Raw genomic sequence first — 27,099 nt, forward strand, 5'->3', positions numbered from 1 at the left:
GGTTTCCTTTTAAGATTATGTAATAGAAAGCAGCCACAGGGACATGATGCATGGGAAAGCGGGACCCAGACATACACCACAGTGGCTGATGCTAACTTGTTATTTTCTAGTACTTGAGTCTGCAGATACTGAACTGAAGGCTTGCTTTCCACTCTGCACCTAAGACAATACTCCCACTACCAGTGCACTGATCTTATGTTCCTATTGTATGCCTTGCTTTCATTTGATAAGTATTTGTAAGAAAGAACATCAGTCTGAAACGCCCTCCTCTGTTTCAGATGTTTGTCATTGAAGTGAAGGTTAAAGGTGGTGGCAGATACCTGATTTTTCGACGCTATCGACAGTTCTATGCGCTGCACACCAAACTAGAGGAGAGATATGGGGCAGAGAGCAAAAATAGCCCTTTTAGCTGTACGCTCCCCATATTGCCAGGTAAGCTGTCAGTACCAAATCTGTTCGTGAGTAGCTTTCTCAGCCCCAGGCTGTCCTAAAGAGGAGTGCATTGTAGGGAAGCAGTTGTAACAAGGAACTAGTTCCCAGCTGTGGATGCTGGGGAAGTCAAGTTCCATTGGCAGTCCCTCCACTTGTGGTAAAGTTCATTTAGAAACCTAAGATCCTTTAGACAGTATGTATCTTCTTGGAGACCCTGCTTTCTCCTGATTGCTTCATTTCTCTGACAGCCTCAATTTTTTTTTTTCTTCAATAACTGTCAGAGGTTTTATATTTTTCAGGAAAAGTTTATGTTGGGGCCAAAAAGGAAATTGCTGAAAACAGGATTCCTATCCTAAATGTCTACATGAAGGTAAAACTTAATTTTAAGGTAGAGATTGCACTGAGGACTGCAGATACTTATCCCCTAAGAGAGACAGTACTGTTGTAGTCCTAGGTATCTGCTTCCCTCTGTATTGTTTTTCCTGAAGATACAGTGTCCACACTGTGTGATGACCTGGAGTCCAATTCCCCAGATTTTTCAGGCTGTAGGATCTGCTGGAATATGTAGTTCACAAAGGCTCACTCCCTGCCTTCATATATAGGTAGATATCCTTACAAAAAAACCCCACAAGATGTATGAGGAAATGGTGAATCTCCAGGTGTTGCGTGAATATGGAGTTAGTATGTGCACCTAAGGGACTAGGAGAGTGGGGTGGTGCTTCTGGGTGTACCTGCTCTACAGTGAAGACACAGCCAGTAACATTGAGGAGAGACATTCTCTGTGCAGGTTAACTGAAGACCTGACTTCAAATCAGTAAAAGTCTGAAGCACTGGCCAAGACTTTGAGTACTTAAGATTGCCTTCTTTCCACAGTCATTCATGTTCTGAAGGGAAACACAAAGAGCAATTTACTCTTTCTGCAGTAAATCAGGCACAAAACCAGTGAAGCAATATATTGGCCAACTCTAGGAGTAAACAGGAGAAACTGTCAGCTGTTCAGCCGTGTCCTGCTGAGTGAGAAGGGACAGGAGGGAGATTTCTGGCAGTAATGAATATCCTTCATGATCCTGTAGGTCAGAGAGGCATATTTGTTACATGTAAATAAATAGAGAGTTGGTCTCTCCCACTGTTACACTCTGCTTCCTACTTGCTCTTGGCACAGAACCTACTCTGCCTACCTGCTTGGGTGTTGATGGATGAAGAGGTACGGCTGTTCTTCTACCACTCAACCTTTGACAGCGAACAGGTGCCTCACAGACTGAGACGACTTCGCCCACGGACACGGCGAATGTAAGTGATTGACATGTTTTTTCAGCATAGCTTGATGTGTAAGACATGCTGTCCAGTTTTGGGGGGGAGAGAGAGAGAGATGAGGATCACCACTGTGTTTCCCAAGTGAATCCATGAAGTCCTAATATGAGGATCTTTGTGGCAGAGTGAACACAGGGTATTTCTTGTTTTCAGTAATCTGAAATTTTTAGAGTGGATGTGGTACTTGCACTAAAGGAAAATTCCAAAATAGCAGTATAGCTTGCTTTAAAAAAACCCACTGCTTAGATCTATCTGTTGCTAATTCTTTAATGGTAATATCTATTATAATGTGCAGAATATACAGGCCAAGCTTAAGGACATAAGCTTGAACCACTGAAGTCAACATGAGTTTTAGCACTGAATTCAATGAGATTTGGTTCAGACACTAAATGAAACCGAATACTTGATTTGTCCCTGTACTTTCTCTAAATAGGGGCCTGTCCTACATAGAAGCATTGACACCCCTTTGGAGAACTGCTAAGTAAAAGTCACACTTCATTATCCTTCAGACAAATTAATTCTCCTTTCAACGTAGCAAAGATGGACCCACTTCCTTTTCACTTACCTCAAACCGAGCGAAAAACTGCATGTGTTTATGCATTCCTGGATGTGTGTATGAAGGCAGGATTTGAGCTGAATGCCATAAATGCTAGGAACAGGGATGCCCAGCAGGCAGAGTAGGGTGGCTGAGCAGTGCTGTGAAAGAGGGGTCCAGGATACTGACTGTATTGAAAATTTCATCTGTTCTCAGCAGCAGGCATCATCAGATTGCTGCTGCTCCTCGCTGAAACTGAATGAACTAGGGTAATGTTGTTGCATCCATATTTATTTACTTCAGTACTGCACACAGATTTTCATGCAGTTTCTCCAGCGATCTATGGCTTGCCTGTCTCTTAAATGATGAAAATGCATACACTCTACTACTGATGGCGTAGTATTTTTGATTACTAGAAAGACATATTTACCTCCCTGTTGTCTCCTTTCTTTGCATCAGTAAAAGCATTTCACCTCAAGTGCCTATTTTTGACCGCATGGCAGCTCCACGTGCTGAGGTGAGTACTGAGTGCTGGGGTGAGTACACAATCTGTCATAGGATAGATTAAACTCTGTTTTACTTTGGTATCTCATTGATCAAGTTGTCTTTTCCAATTAGAGCTTGGGAAAAGAAGGGAAGTGAAATCAACGCAGGGAAGGAATTGATTTTAACAACAGGGAATGAAACAAAGGATGGGAAGAAGTGATCTGTTCCTTCTTATTTGAGTAATAAGAAGGTCCGTTGTGAAGTCAGAATGACAGGAGATTCAAAACTGGGAGACATACAGCATACTGCCAAATGGTACACATTTACATAGTGATACCCATAAATTAAATTTAAAACAAGCACAAGCTTCAGTCTCATTGACTTCTGCCTATGCTTAAAAGCTTTGCAGGTGTGACCTTAGTATTTTCTGTAACACCATTGTTCTACTGAAAAGTGCCTATACTGTACTTTGCTGTGTATTGTCTTGGTATTAAGCACATGGAACTGCTTTGTAACCAGTACTCGTCTGAGCATGGTCTTGCTTCCTGGAACATGTGACTTTGCCATGTAAAATAAAAAAAACACCATACAAGTGCTTTAAGGGTTGTTGCTTTTGTTTTCTACACTGAGCATGGCAGGTCTTGGATCAGCTGTATCTCTTGGGTTTATCTATTAATTTATTAATATTGATATTATTGATTTTATTTATTAGTATTGAATATACCTACCAAAACTTTTCCATATGTGAAAAAAGGCTTTTGAAAGAGCTATTCAGTAGATGTCTGAAATACTAGCACAGCAGTAGCCATTGTCTTTTTTTTTTAATTAGGAGAACTCTTGGCATTAACAAGACCAGAAGAACCTTCTCAACACAGAATAAAGAACTCCTTTTCATTTTCCCCCCTCTAAAAGCATTTAAATGGTTACCATAGTCTCTAAGGACAGTTGGGGAGACGTACATTTTTGATAACTTGGCCACTTCAATTATTCAAGAACAGCTTGTTAGGGTGGTAGCATGTGCTTGCCTCCTTTTTTTTTTTTTTTCCCCTGAAGGGGGCATCTAAGTTCCATCTTAACCACATGTCAATTTCCCAGACTTCCCCAAATCTCTCAGTTCAGCATACAGGCCTGAAAGCTAGATGTAAAAACAACAGTTACCCTTAAATTAGGACACAACAATTCTGCTGTTTTTTAAGGCTCTTTGTGATATTTTCCGGCAAACCTGAAAGCTGTAAAACTTCAACGAGAAATAATATATAGTTTTTCATTTCTCAGGATTTCAAGTTTTCAAGTTGTCGGTTGTCTTCAGCTCTGTTGACTTACTTGCTCTTAAGTGTTTTCAACTTCTTTATATTTATTTCTCTGGTGATTGGTGTCCTGCCACTTCAAGAATCCTAGCATGTAGCCCTCTGAGATCCGTGTTTTTCCGAGTGCTTTCTTTACTCCTTCAAAGCATTTTTGTGTGTGCTGAGTAGGAGAAGAAATTGTGAGAACTGCAGGCTATGGTCATATATATGACCTTGCCCTAGAAATATATCTGTGATGACAAAGTACATACTATCATGCTACTTTATGCTCTCACCCCAGGAACAAAACAGAAAGAAAGGTTCATTTTTTGTAATTCTGTGTGTTAATAATTTCAGTGTTATTATTTTCCATAGGCTCTGTTTGATTTTTCTGGAACCAATAAACTGGAACTCAGCTTCAAGAAGGGAGACTTGATCTATCTACTCAGCAGAGTAAACAAAGACTGGTTGGAGGTAAGACTGCAATAGCAGTACTGAATTATTAGCATACCTTGAAATAAATGAGTAGAAAGGGCTCTCCTAGTCCTTGGGACCTGCCTCCTCCTTTCAAGGAGAAACTGTGTCATAATCAGGTCTTACCGTCAAGAATAAATCCTTGACTTTAAATTTGAAAGTTTCATTCCTTGATGGTTTTTAGTTTACAAAACTTCTGCCCTCTAGACTTAAGTTTTCATTTGCATTTGCTTCTGCTGGAACATTTTGAAATTCTTTGGAAGTGATAGGAACACAGAAAGGCCACATAAAGGAGATGGAAACTCTGTTTCAGCAATTAATTGGTTTCTTGCCTCAGGGTGAGTTGCTATATACTTCATGCTTCATACCACAACACACGTCAGCCTGCTTAGAGAGAACTTGGGCAATGCAGCAGTGTTCTGAAAAAGGATGAGGAGAACATACTGTGTGTTTGCTGATATGGTATCTCTGCATGCTTAAACACCACAGCCTTCCTTGGTAACCATCTGACTTTCATTTTTACACACCGTATCACTCCCCTGCCTTGTATTTGACTACACAATTATATAATCTTTTTTGTAGGGATGCCACCAGGTCACTTACATGGCCTTTTTCTTGATTATAGTAGAAAAATTCTTACTGTTGTTTCCATGGAAATTAATTCAATTGCAGAACTTACTGTATATGGCCAAAACAGCGAGGTTTTCTTCATTCTAACACTTCCTGTCATTCCAGGGAACAGCTGATGATGCCACTGGGATTTTCCCATGTACTTTTGTGAAGATCATAAAAGATTTGCCACAGCAGGAAGACACAGTTAATAAAGTCCGATGTTATTACCATGATGAGACTGTGAGCACTATCAGGTAATAGAAAATAGTCTTCCAGTTCACTGCTGAAGAAAGGCCAACAATTATCTTTTCATGGATATGTAATTAGATTTGTTCTTATTACAGGGATATCTCAGTGGAAGAGGATCTGAGCAGCATTCCATCATTCAAAGATCTCATGGAATTGATGAGGTACAATGCAAGCCGTTAGTTTTATGTTTAATATAATTTAAACATTTGTCAAGTTCCTTCCAGTCCTAGATTTTCCACACTCTACTTAGACATCACCATGTTTTGAGTGTGAAGTACTTTTCAAGCATCCTGAAGAAGTTGTACTTTGACTTGGCCCAGGGCCACCTGTGCAGACACTGGGATTGTAACTAAGGATGGAATGCCACACACTTCTGTCTCAGTTATGCTGGGTAGAAGTTTCCATTTCTTGTTCTAAGATCAGAGCCATACCCTCATGCAAGAATCTTTTGTTTAATGTACTTCTTCAGGATGCAGGACACTGCCTTCTAAAACCTGTTAAACTAGGGTTAAACTAGATTAATCTAGTGTTGAACATCAAAATATTAGAACATCAAATATTAGTAATAGAACACCTGTGTCAATATTCTTCTATTCCTTAACCTCCCCTCCCCTCAGAAAAAGCCACCATGAGTAGGCAAAAGTGGGTAGTAACTACGGTCAACTCTTATGTATGGGAATTTTATCCAACTCAGAGATTAACTGTGCCATGCATGTGGTGTTACTGGAAATGGTTCTTGGTTCTGACAGATTTCTTAGCTTAATCACAGCACAGCATGAATGTGACTGTATGATTTCTAGTACTAGTTGTATCAAGAATGCCAAGGCTTTGTGTGGCTTTTAACAGAATTAATTAGATTGCCAGTATATTGTTCATCATGCAGCACCTCCCTTGAGTTCCTTGATTTCTGGGGATCAATCCATTTTTTTCCTACCAGGCGGGAATTTGACCAAGATGACATTGTTTTGAATTACTGCGACCTTGATGGTGATCTGATCCGGTTGCTCTCTGATCAGGATGTTGAACTCATGGTGTCTCAGAGCAGAAGGCGGCCCTCTGAGAAGCATTTCTTCCCTTGGAAGTTGCACGTAACTCACAAAGATGACTTGGATGTCTACAACACTAGTCCAGGAATAGGTGCTACTCAGACAGCAAGAGCAACGTAAGTGCCATATAGAGATGTTCCAGTAGGTAGTTATACAGTCCTTTTGTAATCCCTCTCTGCAGATGGTTTCCTTTAACAAGCCTTTGAAGTGAGTTTAAAAGGAGTAATTTTTTAGTAATATATTACCTTTCAATGTAAAATGTGTAGATACTTACCTTCTTCAACTTTTCAGCATTCCTCTGTAATAGAGACGTCTACATAGAGACCAGAGAAAGTAAGGAACAGAGAAATAAAATTGCTGGCCATATTTACAAAGCAAGTCAGCGTTAGCCTGCAATAGAGGTTTAGTGTCCTGAGTCCAAGACCTTCTCTAACCCCTATTCTCATTCCCAGAGCTAATTATTTGTCCATAATCTCTTCATAAGCTTTTTTTCCTAGACTGCCATAATTTTCCCTCCGCTTGCTGATATGAAGGTTTGTGCACCAGTGCTTATAAATGTGTAATGATTTCTGTCACACGGGAGTCTGACTGGGAATTCAGAGTTTGTTCTGGAAGCATCAAGAAAACTTTTTCACTTATATTTCAGTGAAGAAATTGCAGCCCCTTTCCTTTCTTCTTTCCACTGACCCAATATTTTGAATTCTGTAAATCAAACCTAGTACACCTGTGGTGTTCCTCATAGACCTTTTTGTAATGCTACAGACAACTTATTTCCACATTCTGGGAAAACTTGTGTGATGCCAATTTGAATAGCAATTTCTTCTCTATCTTATGCTTTCTGACACCTAATTGCAAAGTAGAACTTACAACAAATAACTGTATCAGATTCTTCAACAAATAAAGTTACATATGAGTTCTTTTTATCAGTTTCTATTCAAAAGGGTTTTTTTTTTTTGGATGAAATAATTCTGCTCCTTTTAGTTTTTCTTGAAAAATAAGATCATTTTGAAGAAGAGTTTGAATGTTACCTATTCAGCTTTCCTTAAGGAGGAACTAATTACTGAAAAAAGAAAAAATATCTTGCAATAACTTCTTTAGTGGTCATGCAATGAAAATATTTTCTTCTTGAACAAATTTACTGCTGCTTGTAAGAATTATAAGTTATGAATGCTTTACAGAAATTGTTTGATACCTAAAATACTGTATTTTAAAAACACCACACAGTCATGGTGTTAAAAAGATGCCACCAAATCTAAATATAATCTGTAAAAAATAAGAATTTAAAATAGTTTTCAAACACCATGCTTTGGATTTGACTATTAATTTCTGTGGCATTAAGCTGCAATTCTTCATTTAAAAAAATCTTTGTCCTTGACCTGCTGCTAAAATTTGTACAGACAAAAGGGAAGATGAACAAGTATCTCAAGGTACTAAGGAACAGTTAACTAACAGTGCATTAATAACTAAACTGCCCCTCCCAAAACTGGCAAAATAATGCTTTCTCTTTTTCTTAGATGTTACCTGTAATGCTATCAGGTAACAAGGTCTTCAACAACAGAAGTATTTAAGGTGACTTACCCTTTAAACTTGATTTTTTTTTTCTCTTCCTGATGTATATACATAAACTTATTTTATACGTAAGCTTTAATATTCTATTATCCATAGCCCTGCATTTATGCATACAAGTGTATTGGAAATAAAGTTAATATTTGAAGATAAGCATATCATTTGTTATGTTGGGATCCATAAATAATTTCTTACTTGACACTTAACTATTAAGTGCACAGTTCTAGCAGTATACCAATCCTGTAGAGACTTCTATAAGAAAATGCACTCTCCAGAGAGTTGTAAGATGTGTTACTGGTCATATCTGCTTTCCAGGTACAAAGGTTCCACCTGAAGAACCCATGCATATTAAATTTCAGATTCAGATAACATATATTCAGAAGAGACACAGATCGTGTCTTCCTTTTTTCCCATGACGGAAGGTTTCAGTTGACATTATTTTGCTAAAATGTTACAAAATGTAACTTCCCACTTCAAAGGCATTGTAGCAATGTGGTTTAAGACGGAGGTGAAGCAATGTACAATGATAATGTTAGTAGTCTTGCACCTTATGTTAAATAAGAGAATGCATTGTGTGTTTGAAACCTAATTGGCACGATTGACCTGCAAAGCTTCTGGTGTGTGGGATTACCTGTTACCTACTCCTGGAGTTCAACAAAGCAAATAACAACTGAAGATTTTCACTGACAGCTGGATCCTGTGGTGCAACCAGCAACTCAGCAAGTCTGTTTGAAGAGTCAGAGGAAGTCACGGAAGACCCGTTTGAGTGAGAAAGGAAAGGAAGGGAAAATGTCTGCTGGGAAACAAGAAACCTCTTTTCTAAGGGTGGGGAAAGAACATACATAATCTTACTGGCCTCTGAAAATCAGAGCAGGAGAATTCCTTTCTGCCTTTATATTGTAATGCAAAGTAAATTTTGCCCATCCAGCAAAGTTGCATATTCCCCTCCTTATCTGCAGGTTTTATATGAACACCTCCTGATAATGACAATAACGTAAAATTTTCGCAAATACTCGCATAATCTCCTTATTGCTCTGCACATTCCTCTATTCACAGCACATATTTTCCCCCTTGTATATTGAAGTAGTTTTTATGAGACCCTAACTGTGCTACCTATGGTTTTGGTCGGTATTACAGGGATTTAGAGAAGGTGTAGTAGCAGTGCAGGGCAGCTAGACTCTGGCATTTATATTCTATATCTGGGGACTCATCTTAGTAACCCATAGTTTGCCCCTGAGAGCACAAAATTGAGTGTTTCTTTCCCTTAGGGCTATTTAACTTTCCTATAGATCTTATTACTGAAGGCTACTGGCCAAGTAGCTGGATTTAAAAAAGTGTAGCAGCCTTGGATGTAGGATAACTTCAGATCAGCTAGAATAATCAAATATTTAAGGTTGGAAAAGACCTCTGGGATCATCAAGACCAATCATCAACCCAACACTAGCATGTCTCCTAAACCATGCCCTGAACCAACACCCCCCAGGTCCTGTTCCACCAGGCAGCTTTCCAGCCACTCTTCCCCAAGCCTGTAGCATTGCCTGGGGTTGTTGTGACCAAAGCGCAGGACCCGGCACTTGGCCTTGTTAAAACTCATACAATTGGCCTCGGCCCATCGATCCAGCCTGTCCAGATCCCTCTGTAGAGCCTTCCTACCATCAAGCAGATCAACACTCCCACCCAGTTTGGTATAATCTGCAAACTTACTGAGGGTGCACTCAATCCCCTCATCCAGATCATTGATAAAGACATTAAACAAGGCTGGGCCCAAAACTGAGCCCTGGGGAGCACCGTTTGTGACTGGCCACCAACTAGATTTAGCTCTGTTCACCACAACACTCTGGGCTCAGCCATCCAGCCAGTTTTTTACCTGGCCAAGAGCACACCTGTCTAAGCCATGAGCCACCAGCTTTTCTAGGAGGATGCTGTGGGAGACAGTGTCAAAGGCTTTGCTAAAGTCCAGGTAGATAATATCCACAGCCTTTCCCTCATCGACGAGGCGGGTCACCTGGCCATAGAAGGAGATCAGGTTGGTCAGGCAGGACCTGCCTTTCATGAAGCCAGTCTGGCTGGGCCTGATTGCCTGGTTGTCCTGCACTTACCTGGTGAGCTCCGTCAAGATGTACCATTCCATAATCTTCCCCAGTACTGAGGTCAGGCTGACAGGCCAGTCTTTTGTTTCCTCTATGTAATACATGTACTATAATACTTATAATTTACTATTAATTGTTGTTGAAATTGATAAAACTTACCCTTAAAAATATTAATCAAATTACATGGTTACAGACAAAGGTAGCTGTCTCTCTTCCCTCCACCCCAATATATATGTACAAATAAACATAAAGTACAGAATGATCTCTGCTTTGAAGATTGTCTAGCCTAGAGTAAAGCAAGAAACAGACCTGGTGTAAAAACCAGAAAATTCTTTCGTAGTTGTTCTCACTTCTGCTGCAGTTATTCCTCTTTTTTTTTCTGAAAAATACATTAGTCCCATGATCTGGTGACTGTTAACATGCAGATTGGCAATGACAAACTTCCTTCCCCTCCGTTCCCAGTTAAACAGTCCCATCTAAGTCTGTACTATGGGTGCTAAAATAGGAAGTACAGCCTTCCGATTTTACAGGCAATTAGAGAGACTTTCTTTGAAAGGGCGTGGTCTGCTTCTTTGAAAATGGCCTTTGATGTGCATAAAAGATACAGCAGACTGTATCTTTGAAGACTTTCTTACCAAGAAAATCCTGTGGTCGATTTATACTGCCTTTCTCCAGCTCCAGCTCTTATGCTGTGGGGGGAGGCTGGACAGGGAGAGTCACCCATCAGATTGAATCGTCTACCTCACAGACAGCTCCGGATCCAGGTAAGGGAACTGCTGCCTCTCTGGGGAAGGCAAAACGGCAGAAAGTCTGCTCTCATACAATGGCTTGTAAATCATGAAGGAATTCCTTAGCTGTAATGATTATTCAGTGACTCAGCCAGCAGTGCCCGGTGTCAGGAATTGGCATTCAGGAATCTGAAAGCCAATAGTAATTTAAAAGAAGTTTTTTCCATACCCCCTAAAGTGGAAAAGAGTCTCAGCTCTGTAACATACTTGAGTAGGTGAGTTTATTACACTTGAGAGAGAGCAATGAGAGATGCCTGAAAGGACCTGAATTCCAGTATTGAACAATGTGGTCTGTGGTCTCTGAACCACTCAATCTCCTCTCAGTCTCAACAATCACTCACACACACAAAAGTTTCTTTGGTATTACTTCTACAATTTGCCCCTTGTTTTGGGAGGAGCTGGAAAAGTAGCATGTTGAAAAGAAATCTGAAAGTGAATGAATATGGAAATGCAACCCCTATAGCTGCCAGGAGCTATGTGTATGTGGTTGGGGATCACATTCTTAAGGAAAGGTGAAAAAGAGAACACCGCTGTGGTTCATTAGGGAGACTTTGAGCACGAAGAGCAGAAGCATGAGTGATTTTGAAGGCTGAGCTCTCTTCACAGATTAGGATTGTTTCTTGTTGCTACTCGGCTGCAATAACCCCTGCACTTCTTTGGAAATGTGCATTTACTTCTTTTTCAGTCCTTGTTGATATTGCAGGCTCACACAATAAGAAGACATGGATTTTGTCCTGCAATAAATACTTGGCAGAAGTTCCTTCTGAATGTTACACCAAGACAAAGCCTAAAGAAGTTCCCTAATTCGCTTTTACTTCTCTTTCCATGAAGTGAAAAGAAGAAGCTCCCCAGTAAGCAGAGCAAGAGAGGAGCCAGTGGGCAATGAAAGCAATTGTCTTCTGAATTAGGGTCCAACTTGTGCACAAATGACAGTATGATCATGAAAGACATCTTCACCCTTCTGCTGAACCTGTATTTGGTCTTCAGTATCCAAGCTGTTCGAGGTCAGTTTTAAGTTTATAGTCTCTTTTATCCTTCCATTATTGACTTTCCTTTTGTATCTGTCTCCTTCTTTCAGCTAATGCTTTTCCTCGTTTTCTGCTTGCTTTTGCCACCATCTCCTCTGCTGTAGGAGAACAGATGTCTTGATCAAAGCCAGTGCGTAGCAGATGCATGTCCAGACAAATCAGTTATAGGCTGGTGGTGTGGACAGGTGAAATGCTGGAGAAACAGATGAGATGAACAAGCTGACTGGTTGATGAGTGAATAGGAAGGAGGAATAGACCCTGATAGTGAAAACATAGGAAAATGGAGGGCTGTGTGATTTGGATGGCAGTGTACAGGAGTAGAGACAAGTGGACAGACGCAAGAAGAGGGTGTGGGAAGAGGCTATCAACAGCAACATCCAGGTGACCGATTTTCTTCTTGTGGAATTGCTGACAGATAGACCACCTGCCATATCCACTGCTTCTGTTTCTGAGTTTAATGTCGTTCCTCTTCTCATGCAATTAGAGACACTTTCTTCCTTTCTCCCTTCCCTTCCCTTCCCTTCCCTTCCCTTCCCTTCCCTTCCCTTCCCTTCCCTTCCCTTCCCTTCCCTTCCCTTCCCTTCCCTTCCCTTCCCTTCCCTTCCCTTCCCTTCCCTTCCCTTCCCTTCCCTTCCCTTCCCTTCCCTTCCCTTCCCTTCCCTTCCCTTCCCTTCCCTTCCCTTCCCTTCCCTTCCCTTCCCTTCCCTTCCCTTCCCTTCCCTCTCATTTGGTTTTAGCAGAGATAGAAATGGGAAGTATCTCCTTGGATCACCCAGTGCACCCTGTCTGCATCAAGGCTAAGCCTGGACCCATCCAAAACACATCAGAATAAAAGTGTTGTTGGAAGGTGCCTCATGGGCCTCTACCGTTTCCAAGACAGATGCCAATGCCTGATGTCCACCGTAGCTGGGGGAGTTATGTTGCCTGGCCCAATGTCAATTGCAGGATATCTGCCTTTGAGATCGCTGAGGGAAAATGCGTACGTCCGTGTAGGTCGGACTGGTCTTCTGGCGTTCTGAGCCTTAGCCTTCTTTTCAGACCATCCCTTTCTGTGCAAGATGCTCCATTTTCTGGTTATGCAAGGGATGCCACAGAACCTACTCTGCACTACTTTTAAGTAGAAGATCTAAGCAAGGTCCCTCTTACGCCTGCTAGCTAAGACACCATCATGCTTGTCTGATGGTGTTTGCCTGTAAAAAGCCCCTCAACCAAGCTGACAGTAGTTCTCGTCAAGAAAAATTATTTGAGAGAGCACACTCCTGTTGGCACGCTGGCATCTCTCTCATCTGAAGGTCATACCCCCGTAGTGCAGCACAGATATTACCTTCAGAGAAAATAAAGGAGAAGAATGCAAGTTGCTTCGTAGTGAAGGTGCCAGGGCCAGCCTGTATTTTCCCACTTCACAGCTGTGAGGTCAAAAACCCCCAAAGTTATCCCTGATGAGAGGTCTGAACATTTCTGGGTCATCAGTCGGGTTCCAGCAAGTTAGTTTGGGCATTCTCCTGAGTCATAACAAGGTTCTTCGCAGAGCATCTCGCTTTTAGATGTACCTTTCTAGTATTGTAACATTTACTAGGAGGCTGGGGCAAAGAGCTCCATCGAGCAACACACAAAGATGAAACGGTCACCATATGCCTGCTGACCATGGTATCTACTAATCCCTGGAAACCAGCGGTGTTTGAAATGTGATACCTTGGCTAGAATTATGTGCCTTGCAGGCACAAAGGTCGCACTTTGTTGTTGCTACCTGTAGCTTGGTTTGGACGCTTGTGTACTGTGGGGATGTGCCGAATGGCCACAACTCTCTACATACTTTCACCAAGAATCATCTTCTGGTGCCATGAGGAGAGTGCTGTTGTCAGTGCCTTCCCCATTCTGCTGGCAGAATCATTATACCTCCTGCTGTCTCTCAAGATTTACATTTGTAATCACTGAATCTTTTTTGTCTGAATTCCTTTCTCAGAGAGTATCCCTATGAACAGCTTGAGCTGCTACAATGATTACAACTCACAGGTGACCTGCACGTGGATGGAGCGTTCAGAGGCTCATGCCCTCATTGGTATGAATCTTTACAAAAGGGATGGCATTGCCACGTAAGTACCTGAAATGAGCTGTGCTGGGTAGAAGCCCAAAGGGAACTCAGACACAGCCTGGAATCCTGGGGACCAGCATGCAGGTTTTCAGAAAGCATGGCCACCCCTTTCTGTCATTGCGTTAAAGTAAAAGTTGTGCCTACTTCTGAGGCCTCTTCTAGGAAGGGAGGAAAGAATAGGGTGTGCTAGTGGAGTTATTTCTACCACGGTTACAATTATTTTCCCATAATTTTGTGGTGGGATCATAGATATGAAATAAGATGGGGCATATAGGTTGCGATTCATGGGGTGGAGAAGATGGTGTCAGAACAAGTGTGAGACCGAGTGTTGCTGGTAAACCTAACAGGGAGGAGACATTTCCCCTGTTATTTTGCCCATTTAAGAGCATCACTGGGTGTATGGTTTTGATCACTTCTGAGAAACATGTATAGACTGTGTGTTTGTGAGATAGAGACGACTGCTAAGTTCATCTGTGCTATCACGGTTCGTCACAGAGATATTGGCCTGTTTATGACAGTATCTCTCTGTTACATCTGTTTCCTTAAGAAAAGGGAACTGAATCACCAGACTGGATCAACTGTGAGGGTAAGAAAGGACAGAGAGGGAGGAGTAGTCAAGGGAGAGAGGAAGGCAAAGGTGGAAAGCTGAGAAGAAAATGTATTAAGAGCCTGGGAATACAGGAGGGAAAGGAAAGAACTCCTGATTTTCTTGTAGAGAAGAGAGAATCAATTGACCTAAAAGTAGCTGAAATCGGTGGAAGGTCTTTGGAACAGGACCTTAAAGCTAGTGTTTCTGGGAAAAGTGATATGAAATTACTTGGACCTTTGGAGGATCCTCTGGAACGTTGTTACCTGATGGAGTGTGTGGATCGTATGGGAAACGTGACTCAGGTGAACTAATCAGACAAGCAGGTGTTAAGTGTGGACAGTCACACCGCTGAAATCAAAATGGCCAATGATTAAACAAGGTCAGCTCATAGATGAAGAATAGTTGTCTAAATCCCAAACTGTAAGGTAATGATGGTGAGCAGACAAAAATATCTTCAGGCCTTCACAACCCTTGGGCTGGTTCTTTTGTTTCAGGGTGTGCCCATGTGTGGCCAGTCGCACCCTTACTTCAGGAACATACCTGGTTTCCTTGCTAATACCCAACCTTTAAAAATAGTGCTGAATAATGCTTGCTGACATATAGTTGGCATATAGGAGACTCCATCCTATCCTGGAAGTCAGTATTTGGCCTTAGATATTCTCAAATTGATATTTCTCATCTGAACTGGAGCAATAGAGTATACCGGGCATGAAGCCATAAGCACAAACAAAACTCCAGAGGGGACAAAAAGAAGCCACACATCTCTCCAGCAGCTCAGGCTACTGCAAGCACATAAAGCTTATCCTCTCCTGCCTAGTTTAAAATATTGTTTCTAATTTTCATGATGCTTCTTGGCCTGGAGAAAGGCTATCTAAAAGGATGATAAACATTCTGGATGAAATCTTTAATGAATATGTAAGGTCCCCTGACAGAACAGAATTACTAAGGATTCAGAAGTATCCTTAGTGTCCGGTTTTGGTTGGAGAATTCTTTTCTTAAGTGTCTTTCTGGGACTGCCAAAGGAATGCCTTCAAGAAGTTAAGGATCATCAAAAACTTTACTATCTTTCCCTCTGAGTAAAACGTGCATTTCCATTGCATTATTTTTCATCATACTATTTCCTCACAAAAGAAGCAGCAGATCACACAGAGTTAGGCTAAAAAACCTAACAAAAATAGGCTGGTACCAAAATATAACTTTCTGCTGCACAGCTTTGAAATGGGAAGGCATTTGACAAAAAGCCTGGTGTTAAACACATTTATCGTATTAACTGACGCAAAACATGATCAATAGATACAGTGAGAAGAGGATATCAGTGCCCAGGTAAGTTATAACAACAGAATGGGATGGACTTGGTTTCAGGCATTTAATTTTATGTTAACGATAGGTCTCCAGACCAGATCTTTATAGATCACTTTCTCTATACACAGGAAGGACGAGAGGATGCTTTGCAAACGCCAGACAGAAAATGACTTACATGAAGCTCCAGACTCCTATGTGCACTGGGTTTGTCGCTACACTACAGAATATTTTGGAATAGGGATAGATGATATTTACAGCTTCAAACCTAACCAGTTGCTTCGAGCAGAACTAAATGTTGATCTTCTTCAAAATGGTAAGGATTAAATACCAAACACCCATTTTCCAATAGTATTAGGGATCTTTGAGAATGTATTTGCCATTCAGTGACAAAGTGAATTCCCGTTGCGTTGTGAAAAGTGTCAAAGAGTTCCACATTGAGAGGATGGGGCAGGGAGGGGAGGGGGCAAGTCTCTGGGAGCAGCTGGACCTGGACTCAGGCAGGAGCTACCTGGTGTAGCAGGGATAAGATACTCTTGAAATGGGGAAGCTTACCTAGGCATTTTCTTCCCCTCTTCATGTCCCTCTTCATGTCCCTCTCTTCACTATCTCATCTCATGGGTTGTACCTTCACCTTCCAGTTCAGCCCCTCCCACCTCAAAGCCTCTCAGTCAGCTCGATGACATCAGGAGACTTCTTGCTGACCTGGAAAGCAGCAGATGGAAGCCAAGGGCTGGGCAATGCACTGGAGTACGAAGTCACTTACAAGCGGGAGTGGGAGTCCTGGGAGGTAAGAGCCGAGGAGCGGGCTGTCCTGGTTTGGGCTGCACCTTTTTGGGCAGTGGAGACCTGTGGTAAGTGATCTTTATTTTTTAAGAGAAGTATCTTGGCCAAATTCCCACAAAATTCTGCACTGAGCAGTGTTGTGGACTTACGTAGCTGGTGCTGAAGGCAACTGGGGCTCTGCAAGCTGCAGGAACTGGCCCACCTGCTGGGGTAGACGGTGCCCAACGGTGCCTGGGCCATGCTGGCAGCAGGGACGCTGAAGCCCCTCTAGTATGGGAGCAAGGAGCACTGCATGGCAGCATGTGCATGGATCATCACAGGTGTAGGACTGCTGGGAGATGCAGCCTGGCAGTCACATCCTCTCACTCTTTCCCTGTCGTCCCTCCACCCCGATTCTCCATTCCCTAACTCCCCAATGGCCTCCCTCCCCTCTCTCCCTCCTTTCCCCCAACAACAGAAAGCTGTCTCGCTCTTGCTCTCCAACATCACACGTTGCCATCTCAGCTGTAAGGACCTTGTCCCGGGGAGTAGCTACGTTGCCCGTGTGCGAGCCAGACCGGGGCAGGCCAGTGGCTTCTCGGGGCAGTACAGCGAGTGGAGCACGGCAGTGTCATGGAAGACCCCTGAAGGTAGCGTGGGATGGAGTGGGGCCATGCAGGGGTGGAAGCGCTGGTGGAGAAGCCAGACCACGCCTGTCACTTAGCTTGCTCTCATCTTCTCTGAAGGTGGCATTCAGCCCAGGAACCTTCGCTGCCTCTTCAATGGTGCAGATCGTCTGACGTGCAGCTGGGAAGTGAAGAAAGCGATCACCACCTCTGTCCTCTTTGGCTTGTTCTTCAGGCCCCCTCTAGAATCAGTGTATGTGCTCTGCCCACGGCAGCGTGCCTGTACCTCTCCCAGAGTTTCCACTCTGTCCCACTCCCCCTGGTCTCAGCACAACTTCTTCTCCTCCCCTCAGAGAAAAGGAGTGCTCTCCTGTGCACGAGACAGCTTTGCCCCACATCCCCTACGTGGTCCAGAGCTGTGAGATCCCTGTTAGCAACTCCAGCAGTCAGAGGCAGTACTATGTGCTTGTCCGGACCAAGACAGAGGAGAAACAGTTTGAAGCCTACAAGACAAGTGAGTTGCTGTCTTGTTTTGTGCTTCGCCTGGTTGTTTCTTGGAGGGGCCTGTGTGGGCAAGTGGGGCTGAGGACAGTGGTGCTGAGGAAAAGCGTGTGGGAAAAGGAAGAGTCCAGGACTGATGAGGAAAGGAATGGACGCTGTGTCAGGTCAAAGATCTGGGAGAGGTTGCTTGTCGGTGCGGAGTTCCTCAGTGGCACATGTCACTCTGTGGAATGTGGCAGTGGTGGAAACTGCTGTGCAAGAAATTCGGGTTGTGACCCAGAGCAATTGCCACCCTGCTGACTCCTCTGTGGTTGTCCTCTGTGAGTGTCAGAGGTGAGGGGAGCTGTGGTGAGAGGTGTCTGTGAGGCATGTGTCGCAATGTGATTTCTCAGGAAGTCACTGGAGCTCTTGCAGGTTTGTGCAGAGGCCCCTGGAGCACTAGATGAGGTAGGACTCCTCTGCTGAGTGAGGTGTGCCAGGTGGATGATCTCTGCCTGCATGTATCTGGAGGTACTGGTGCTGCTTTTCACAGAGTAAAGCTGGGAGAGTTCCTGCAGTGGGTTGTATACTAGGTAGTAGCTCCAAGAGAGCTGGAGATCTCTGGAGATGTGGTGGACTGGTACAGAGTTTTCAAATATGGCTTTACTGCTTTTCTGTACATGGGCAATGCTGTCAGTATTAATGGATATGGAATTTCTGGTATTTAATGGCCTACTGATTTATTGTATTTGACTAAAAATGAAGCTGTGGGGAATTAAGAAGTGTTAAAAAGCTGAGACTTCTTACATTGCATAAACCAGCCTTGTTTTCAGTCTCTGGAAACCACTCGCAGCGGTGAAAGGGAATGCTGGACCAGTGTGTTGATAAGTAAGTACTCTGAGACATTCCCTGTGTTCCAGTTAAGGTGCTGCCGCCTGCAAATGTGTCAGTAACAGTGACAGAGAGCCAAGAATATGAACTGAACTGGATGAAACACTCTATGAGGTATAGCTTCATAAAACAGAGGTACCAAGTTGAGTACTGGAAAAAGGGCCAATACGAAAAGGTAAGCCTTAGAAAGTGCTGGAGTCCTGGATTTCTCTTTACCGGGCAGGTGGGGAAGACAGTTCCTCTCACCTCTGTCATTTGTGCTTCTTTCTTCTCCCCAGACTCTCCAGAAGTTAAATATCGACAATGATGAACCTCCCTTCATCTTCACCCTGCAGATGCTGGCATCTTCTACAGAATACAGGGGGAAAATGCGTGCAAGGGTGAATTCGCCCCAGGATTATGAGGGGCCTTGGAGTGAATGGAGCGAGGAGTTCGCCTGGAAGACTGAGAGTGGTATTTATACACGCAGGCTACTTCTGTAAGATTTTGTGGACTGTTAGTGGCTGAAATGCCTCTCTAGAGAACCACGTTCTCTCAGCTGGGGTTGAAGTTCACTCCAGCCATGAGCTAGCTGGGGTTTCTTAACGAGGTAGCTGTCCTGTCTGCATCCTTGTACTAAAGCAGCCTGGGTTCATGGTGGAGTAAGGTACCTAACAATCTTTTTATTGGCATAAATCATTTACTCTAATGTCAGTAAAAAATAAAAAAGAGTTGGCAAAGGAAAAAATGGACTCCTTTCATCAGTGAGCTGTTCAGGCCAAGTTTTGTCTCTCCCACTTTGGATGGTATCCCAACAGTTTGAATGGCTCATGATCCTATCCTGTGACAATCCACCTACATTTCCCTGATCTGCTGGCATGAAGAGTGACCAGAGTGAAATCCTGTTATGGGAAGCAGCCACTCTGCAGGTGGATACTTATTTCTCTCTTCTCTGTTTCAGCTCTGCCACCAGTCGTTCTCCCGGTGATGCTCCCAGGTCTCATCATCACTTTCCTAATAGTTGCTTATTGCAGCTATAAGTATTTCCTCAGGTAGGCTTGTGTGGTGACTAGGAGATTTAGCAGCATGTTGGCCATGTGGGTGGCATAAAGGCCGAGGTTCTTCTTGTCCCCCATGAGAGAGAGGTCTGTGTGGAGATGAGCTTTGGTGTGCAACGGGCAGCCTTGTGCCTGTCTGTGCCAGGGTGAGAGCTGGGTGGTGGTGTGCCAGGGCCTTGGCGGTCCCTCTCTGTGCGGAGCAGCACAGTGTCCATGGTGCAGCCTTTTCTGATTGCAGCCATGTGGAGAAGCAAATCTTGAAAACTCTGTGTTGCTGTTGCAGGAAGAAGCAAATGTGGGAGGAAAAGATTCCAAATCCCAGCAAGAGCCTCCTGATCCAGAGCTACCTGGGGGTAAGAGGGAACTGCACCTTGAAGGGTTCATTATTTCTCTCTCTTTTTCAGGACTTCCAATAATCTCCAAAATTCTTCTTGTCTCCCAGTCCTCAATGAACAGTTATCTTCATTAGTCTATGCTTTATTTTTAGGAGAAGTTCTGGTCATAGTCAACATAACTGTGATCTTATATTTATACCAGCAGATTTCTCTGCGTTGTGCTTGTCAGCATGACTGTGACCTAAAATGAAGGTAGAAAATTTTCAGTACTTTAAAATTTTAAGTGACTGAAATAGTCTAGTGTCTTTAGCAAACTTTATCAGCTGATTCCTTCATTAATATCCAAATAGTAATCAACACTAATTCAGAGCTTTTTAGAATCGGGTGGTACCCGTATTAAAGAAACTTCTTTTTTAAGGAGCTGGATTTTCTGGAATAAATTTTACCACATGCCTGCCTGTTACCAGGGCAAGCATTCTTTATTGGAAATTGAGGAACACGCTTAGACAGCATTTGGTCAAAGCTGTGTAAGTAGAATCTCCCTCCATTCTTCCTCCCTTCCAAAAATACCCAACATCTGGAAAGGGTGGTATAGGCATCTCTAGATTTTGGTGGTAATAGTCTTCTAGTCTTGCAAGATTATCTAATTGAATAATGTACCTACCCCAACACACACATGCACACACACACAGAGCCGTATTTTTGTATAAGAGTTGATTTTATTCTATGTTTAAAATGGATGGGTTACAGTAGGTATAGATACATGACAATCCAATGGGTATAATTCACAATGTGGCCTTTGTGTGAGGTGAGTGAGCACTTACAGTATTTACATTTGTGTGTGAATGAAGGAGTTAACGCGTTTGTTAACCATCACACATTTGTTACATTGCTGTAAAATTGCCTTTCATTGTAATGATCTATTTTAATACATGATTTGCAAATAGATGGAAAAGACTAGGCATGGATTCTCTTCTGCCAGAAGACAAACTGGTTATGCTTAAAAGAGTAGACACTGCACAAAGCAGTAGCTTTGATGTTATTGCAGTAGGAACCTGCAGCATCGCTACAAGCTCTTTAAAGGAGGAGCTCCTGTCCCCTATGTTAGTTAGAATAAAGTAAAGTTAAAATAGAATAGAATAGAATAGTTCAGTTGGAAGACACCTACAATGGCCATCTAGTCCAACTGCCTGGCCACTTCAGGGCTGACCAAAAGTTAAAGCATATTATTAAGGACATTGTCCAAATGCCTCCTAAACACTAACAGGGATGGGGCATCAACCACCTCTCTAGGAAGCCTCTTCCAGCGTTGCACCACCCTCTCATTAAAAACGTGCTTCCTAATGTCCATTCGAAACCTTCCCTGATGCAGCTTTGAACCATCCCCATGTGTCCTATCACTGGATATCCAGGAGAAGAGATCAGCACCTCCTTCTCCACTTCCCCCCCTCAGGAACTGTAGAGAGCAATGAGGTTGCCTCTCAGCCTCTTTCTCCAAACTAGATAAACCCAAAGTCCTCAGCTGCTCCTCACAGGACATTACTTCCAGACCTTTCACCAGCTTTGTTGCCCTCCTCTGCAGGCATTCAAGGACCTTAAAATCCTACTAAACTGTGGGGCCCAGAACTGCACACAGTACTCAAGGTGAGGCCATACCATTGCTAAATACAGTGGGATAATCACTTCTTTTGACCCACTGGTTATGCTGTGTTTGATGCACCCCAGAATGCGGTTTGCCTTCTTGGCTGCCAGGGCACACTGCTGGCTCATACTGAGCCTGCTGTCAACCAGCACACCCCGATCCCTTTCTGCAGGGCTCCTCTCCAGCCACTCCTCTCCCAGTTTATACTTGTGCCTGGTGTTGCTCCATCCTAGGTGCAGAATCCAGCATTTAGACTTGTTAAATTTTGTTCCATTAATCATTGGGCAGCGCTCTAATCTATCTAGAACCCTTTGCAAGGCCTTTTGTCCCTCAAGAGAGTCAACAGCACCTCCCAGTTCAGTATCATCTGCAAATTTGCTAATGGTGTACTCAACTCCTGCATCCAGATCATTGATAAAAATATTGAACTGGCCCTAGATTTTAGCCCTGAGGTACACCACTTGTGACTAGTCACCAGCCAGATGTAGCCCCATTTACTACAACCCTCTGAGCTCTGCTCTTCAGCCAGTTCTTCATACAGCACACTGCATACCCACTCATCTCACAGTTGGACAGCAGGCAGCAGGGACCTCCCCAGACTCACAAGACCTCTGGTAGATGATCAAGAGGGGTCCTGCCATAACATCCACTAGCTCCTTCACTACTCTGGGATGAATCACATCAGGCCCCATGGACTTACCAACGTTCAGCTGATACAGCTGGTCCCTCATAATTTCAGCGTCCACAAATGGAACGTCACTGTTCCCACACTCATGGTTCTCTGACTCAGAGGACTGGGCAGCCCAAGGTCTATACTATTATTAAATACTGAGGCAAAAAACGTCTTGAACAGAATGCCTCTACTTTCTCTTCATCGCTATTAGTCAGGTGACCATCATCAACAAGCATTGGTGTAATGTTTTCTTTAGACCTCCTCTTGCTATTAATGTACTTAAAAAAGCCCTTCTTGTTGTCAGACACAACGCTGGCCAGCGTCAATTCTAATTGAGCTTTGGCCTTTCTGCCTTCTCCCTGCGTATACGAACCACAACTCTTGGAATCTTCCTGCAAAGCCTGACATTGCTTCCAGAGGTCATACAATTTCTTGTTCCTCTTGAGCTCCAGAAGGAGTTCCCTGCTCAGCCAAGCTGGTCATCTGCCCCGCTTGGTTGACCTGCTCCCGTGCTTCTAAAAGGTGGTTCTTAAAAACTGACCAGCACTTGTGGACTCCCAAGCCCTCAAAAGCAGATTCCCAGGGGACACGGCTAAGTAGCTCCCTAAGTAGCTTAAAGTTTGCTCTCTTGAAATCCCGGGTAGCAACTCTGCTGTCCTTTTTTCTTATTACTCTGAAAATTTTAAACTCAACCATTGTGTGATCACTGTCTCCAAGACAGCCACCTAACATCACGTCTCCCATGAGCCCTTCTCTATTCACAAATAATAAGTCTAGGAGGGCAACTTTCCTAGCTGGCTCACTGAGTACTTGTAGTTAGGTCAGTGGTAAGGCAATACAGGCTTGAAGTAACCGTCTTCTGGAGAAGAGAACATATTTTCTAGTCATATTATTGAAGTTGTATCCCTATTGCCAGATGCTGTAGGCTGTCCAATTTCTTTTCTTTGTCCATGAGGAACGGGTGCTGCTTGATTCTACTGCCAGTGACACACTTTCCTTTTGTCGTGTCTGCTTTCAGAAAGTACATTTAGGAAACTGGCCAACAAGCAGCCAGCTGGACTTCAACAAATACAACTTTTCAGAGAAAATGGAGCAGGCTAGCTTCCTTCAAGTTGTGGACAGGTGAGTGAACAGTACATTACAGTGACACTGTGGATGATAGTCTCAAAGGGCTGCCTAAGTCATGGAAGGGTATAATCAAATATTCTGCCACTAAAAAGCCCGTACAAGTCACTTTTGAGGAAGGAATACATTTTTTTCTTTCTGGGTTAGCCTGCTTCTCCAGGAAAGATTTTTTTCCTAACCTTATGTGTAGCTATGTATGTTTTCAACTAAGCTTGTTTTATATTTATTGTTTACCACAATAATATCTCTCATGAGCAACTTCTAACTTTCCCACATCCAGGCAGATGAAAACTTTGGCAGAGTCCCCTGAAGGTCAAGCTAAAAAGACAGATGTTTCCCCTGTTGCAGTGGACCTACAGAACTCATACCATGCTTTGAATGAGCCAGAGCATGCCCCAGTTGTCTGCTCAAGTCAAATTGTTGGTCATTCCTTTCCTGTTTCAAGGAGAAACAGTGCTGAGGCAAGTATTGCTTCCCAGACAGCAATCCCTTGCTTTGCTTTCAATGGTCCATACTTGTACAGCCCAGTGATGTCCTCCCTGCCTGATATGCATCAGACCCTGGAAGTGGACCCAGTGGGAGTCCGTGAGAAATCTGTTTCTCTTCAATATGTGACCCTCCCAAAAGAAGACTGTCCCCAGGCTCCACACAGGCAAGAACAGGCAGGAGAAGGTCATCCACAGCCCTTCCTGCTCCCAGATCAGAATGAAATGATGCAGCACCTCAACAACAAGAAGGAAGTCTCACCGGCCCCGCCAGCCTCTGGGAAAGGCACAAATGTGAGAACAGAAGAGCAGAAATCTCCAAAGGATCTTAGCTGTATCACGTCTCCTCAGCAGTGCCCCTTGGAGTACATTACCACAGAGAGCCTGTTACTGCCACCAGCCAGCGACTCCACCCATCCGCCACCTGCCACTGCCGCAGAGTTACCCTGGGATTCACAGGAGCCCCAGCCCTGCAATGACCGCCCTTGCCAGGAGTTTTCTCCTGGGAACACTGATGTCATGGTCCCAGTTTCCGGTCAGGCACCAACCTCTTCTCCTGAGTTGCACCTGGATACATTTGGAGACTATCTTACTCTCCCTTTAGGTCCCCATGGACATTCAGAACTCGCAAAGATTTCTTTGCCTGCCTTACAGAAGGGAAACGATTTTCCTAGAAAGCAGCCTTTGTCAGAGGGTAACTTGGTGGTGTTAAACCCTGACAGCACTGAACCAGTTTTCCTTTGCCAGGTGGGTGACTATTGCTTCCACAGTCTAAAATCTGGTATGAAGATGGATATTAGTCAGGAAGACCACCTAGTCAAGAAACCATCTGAAGGCAAGACAACACCTGGGAAGCCTGTATCTGATGATGAATCCATCTCTGGCAAGGAAAAGGATGTGTCAAAAATGCAGGCTATTCAGCTTTTCAAAAACCTGAAATCAGATGATTACTTTTCCTGGCAGCAATCTCTGAGGATCACAGAAATCTGTTAAATGGGCAACTATTAATGAATACCAAAGCTACAGGTAACTGAAAGAGGTTGCAACTATCTGATGAAAATGAACCCTCAAACCTAGGAAGAAATAAACACGAGTTCTCTTCTCCAGCTTCCAGCCTAACATGTTGCAAGACCTGAAGTAGCTCAATATCCTTCTCATTGGCCTTCACAGATTTGGTGTGAAAGACAATCTAAATATTGCCCTTTCATGTTTTTCAAACTTTTTGACTTACCCACAATGAACAGCTTAGCCTCCTCATGATCCTGTGACAGATCACGGTCATCTTGCAATAATACCAGATTGCCTGAGGCAATATGCCAGGTATTATTCCTGGTATATTTTGTATCAGGAATAGTGTGTCCAGCAGGAGCAGGGAAGTGATTGTGCCCCCGTACTTGGCACTGGTGAGGCCACACCTCAAATACTGTGTTCAGTTTTGGGCCCCTCACTACAAGAGGGACATTGAGGTGCTGGAGTGTGTCCAGAGAAGGGCAACAAAGCTGACAAAGGGTCTGGAGAGCAGATCTTATGAGGAAAGGTTGAGGGAACTGGGGTTGTTTAGTCTGAAGAAGGGGAGGCTGAGTGGAGACCTTATTTCTCTCTACAACTACCTGAAAGGAGGTTGTAGTGAGGTGGATGTTGGTCTCTTCTCCTAAGTTACTAGTGATAGGACGAGAGGAAATGGCCTCAACTTGTGTCTGGGGAGGTTTAGATTGGATATTAGGAACAATTTCTTTACTGAAGGAGTGGTCAGGCATTGGAACAGACTGCCCAGAGAGGTGGTGGAGTCACCGTCTGTGGAGGTGTTCAAAAAGCACGTAGTTGTGGCACTTCAGGGCATGGTTTAGGCGACATGGTAGTGTTGTGTTGACAGTTGGACTTGATGATCCTACAGTTCTTTTCTAACCTTAATGATTCTATGATTCTCTGAAAACTCATGGCAAGAAATGCAGAATTAACAGCATTAAATGCTGTCAGAAGAAGACAGCTGACCCAAATGAACCAAAGGGATATTCCGCACGATATGATGTCCTGCTCAGTATATAAAGCTGGGGGAAGATGAAGGAAGGGGGGAATGTTTGGAGTTATGGCATTTGTCTTCCCAAGTAACCGCTATGTGTGATGGAGCCCTGCTTTCCTGGAGATGGCTGAACACCTGCCTGCCAATAGGAAGTATTGAATGAATTCCATGGTTTGCTTTGCTTGCACGTGCAGATTTTGCTTTACTTATTAAACTGATTTTATCTGAACCCGTGAGTTTTCTCATTTTTACTCTTCCGATTCTCTCCACCATCCCACTGTGGAGGAGTGAGTGAGTAGCTGTGTGGGGCTTGGTTGCTGACTGGGGCCGAACCACGACAATCGTATTCCCATACAACTCCAGGGAATGATATCTGCCTCTTCTCCAGCCTCTGCTCCCTCTGTTCCCACTACAGAGCTGAAATTTCCATGAAAAGAAACCCTGCATGTCATGTTCTGTATGTGGGGAATAAGCAGCACAATTACTTCATGCCTGCTTTGGGCCCTTTTAAGTGATCCTGAGAGGCTGCCAGGATTCTCTATGCTCCAACCTTGATCCTAACAACTCCTCATATTACAGGATAGATGTTTCACCATGGCGTTAGGTGGGTGGACCCAGACTCCTCTGCAAACTTGCTCAACAGGTCAAAAGCTTTGTAGATTCATTGTGTTCTTTTCAGATCGTTGATAGAGGAGCATACAGCCCTCATTGTCAAAGGATAATTTGTTTGTCTAGAAAAGTAGGTGTAAAGCTATCCAAAACAATTGTCTGGCTTTTCCTATTTTATTTCTAAATGTTTTCCAGCTGCTTGTTCACAGTGTGCATGTACATTGCAAACTTCTGAGATGAGTACTTTTGCATCTGTTGTAGTTTTGTACTGTATGACTAATCTGTTTGCTCTGCTGCATTCAAAGGTACATAGGTTGTTGATACACATTTTTGAGGTTATTTTATTCGCTGCAGATTCATGATAGGTTCATGAGACTGGTTCAGCATCTAAAAATTCTCTTTTCTTCCCTTCTACTTGCAGCAGAGACTGTAGTATAGGAACACACTGAATCTAAACAATCATTCCACCTTGCCCAGTATTCTGCCTCTGCCAATATTTACACTGGATGCTAAAGCCCAGGGTGCAGT

At 43.4% G+C, this 27,099-nt stretch overlaps 2 protein-coding genes across 4 annotated transcripts in view; both read left to right on the forward strand.

Moving 5' to 3' along the window:
- The window catches only part of NCF4 (neutrophil cytosolic factor 4), a 138,181-nt gene extending 129,103 nt beyond the window's left edge, over positions 1–9,078 (forward strand). For all 3 annotated transcript variants that reach the window (XM_075076303.1, XM_075076299.1, XM_075076312.1), the window contains 8 exons: positions 279–432; positions 732–802; positions 1,595–1,722; positions 2,738–2,795; positions 4,426–4,524; positions 5,260–5,390; positions 5,481–5,546; positions 6,323–9,078. In XM_075076303.1, the coding sequence (XP_074932404.1) occupies positions 279–432; positions 732–802; positions 1,595–1,722; positions 2,738–2,795; positions 4,426–4,524; positions 5,260–5,390; positions 5,481–5,546; positions 6,323–6,551 (936 nt within the window). In that variant the 3' untranslated portion in view covers positions 6,552–9,078. The remainder of the gene's footprint in view (positions 1–278; positions 433–731; positions 803–1,594; positions 1,723–2,737; positions 2,796–4,425; positions 4,525–5,259; positions 5,391–5,480; positions 5,547–6,322) is intronic.
- A 1,589-nt stretch (positions 9,079–10,667) lies between these two features.
- Positions 10,668–26,191, forward strand: LOC142048998 (cytokine receptor common subunit beta-like). Its single transcript, XM_075076360.1, has 14 exons — positions 10,668–10,851; positions 11,707–11,879; positions 13,867–13,996; positions 16,015–16,199; positions 16,525–16,673; positions 17,127–17,298; positions 17,395–17,527; positions 17,628–17,788; positions 18,675–18,820; positions 18,924–19,098; positions 19,586–19,676; positions 19,966–20,035; positions 23,351–23,454; positions 23,738–26,191. Exons 2-14 carry the CDS (start codon positions 11,810–11,812, stop codon positions 24,933–24,935), a joined length of 2,784 nt encoding a protein of 927 aa, XP_074932461.1. The 5' UTR covers positions 10,668–10,851; positions 11,707–11,809; the 3' UTR covers positions 24,936–26,191.
- Positions 26,192–27,099: the final 908 nt, after the last annotated feature.

The sequence above is a fragment of the Phalacrocorax aristotelis genome, chromosome 1 (genome assembly GCF_949628215.1).
Source record: "Phalacrocorax aristotelis chromosome 1, bGulAri2.1, whole genome shotgun sequence".
Classification (NCBI taxonomy): Eukaryota; Metazoa; Chordata; class Aves; order Suliformes; family Phalacrocoracidae; genus Phalacrocorax; species Phalacrocorax aristotelis.

What these genes read in the sequence shown, in the direction of transcription:
- LOC142048998 (XM_075076360.1), top strand. Translation starts at nt 11,810, where the DNA reads ATGATCATGAAAGACATCTTCACCCTTCTGCTGAACCTGTATTTGGTC. An exon ending in CAGTATCCAAGCTGTTCGAG is followed by an intron (nt 11,880 to 13,866) that starts GTCAGTTTTAAG and finishes TTCCTTTCTCAG; the next exon opens with AGAGTATCCCTATGAACAGC. An exon ending in AGCTATAAGTATTTCCTCAG is followed by an intron (nt 19,677 to 19,965) that starts GTAGGCTTGTGT and finishes TTGCTGTTGCAG; the next exon opens with GAAGAAGCAAATGTGGGAGG.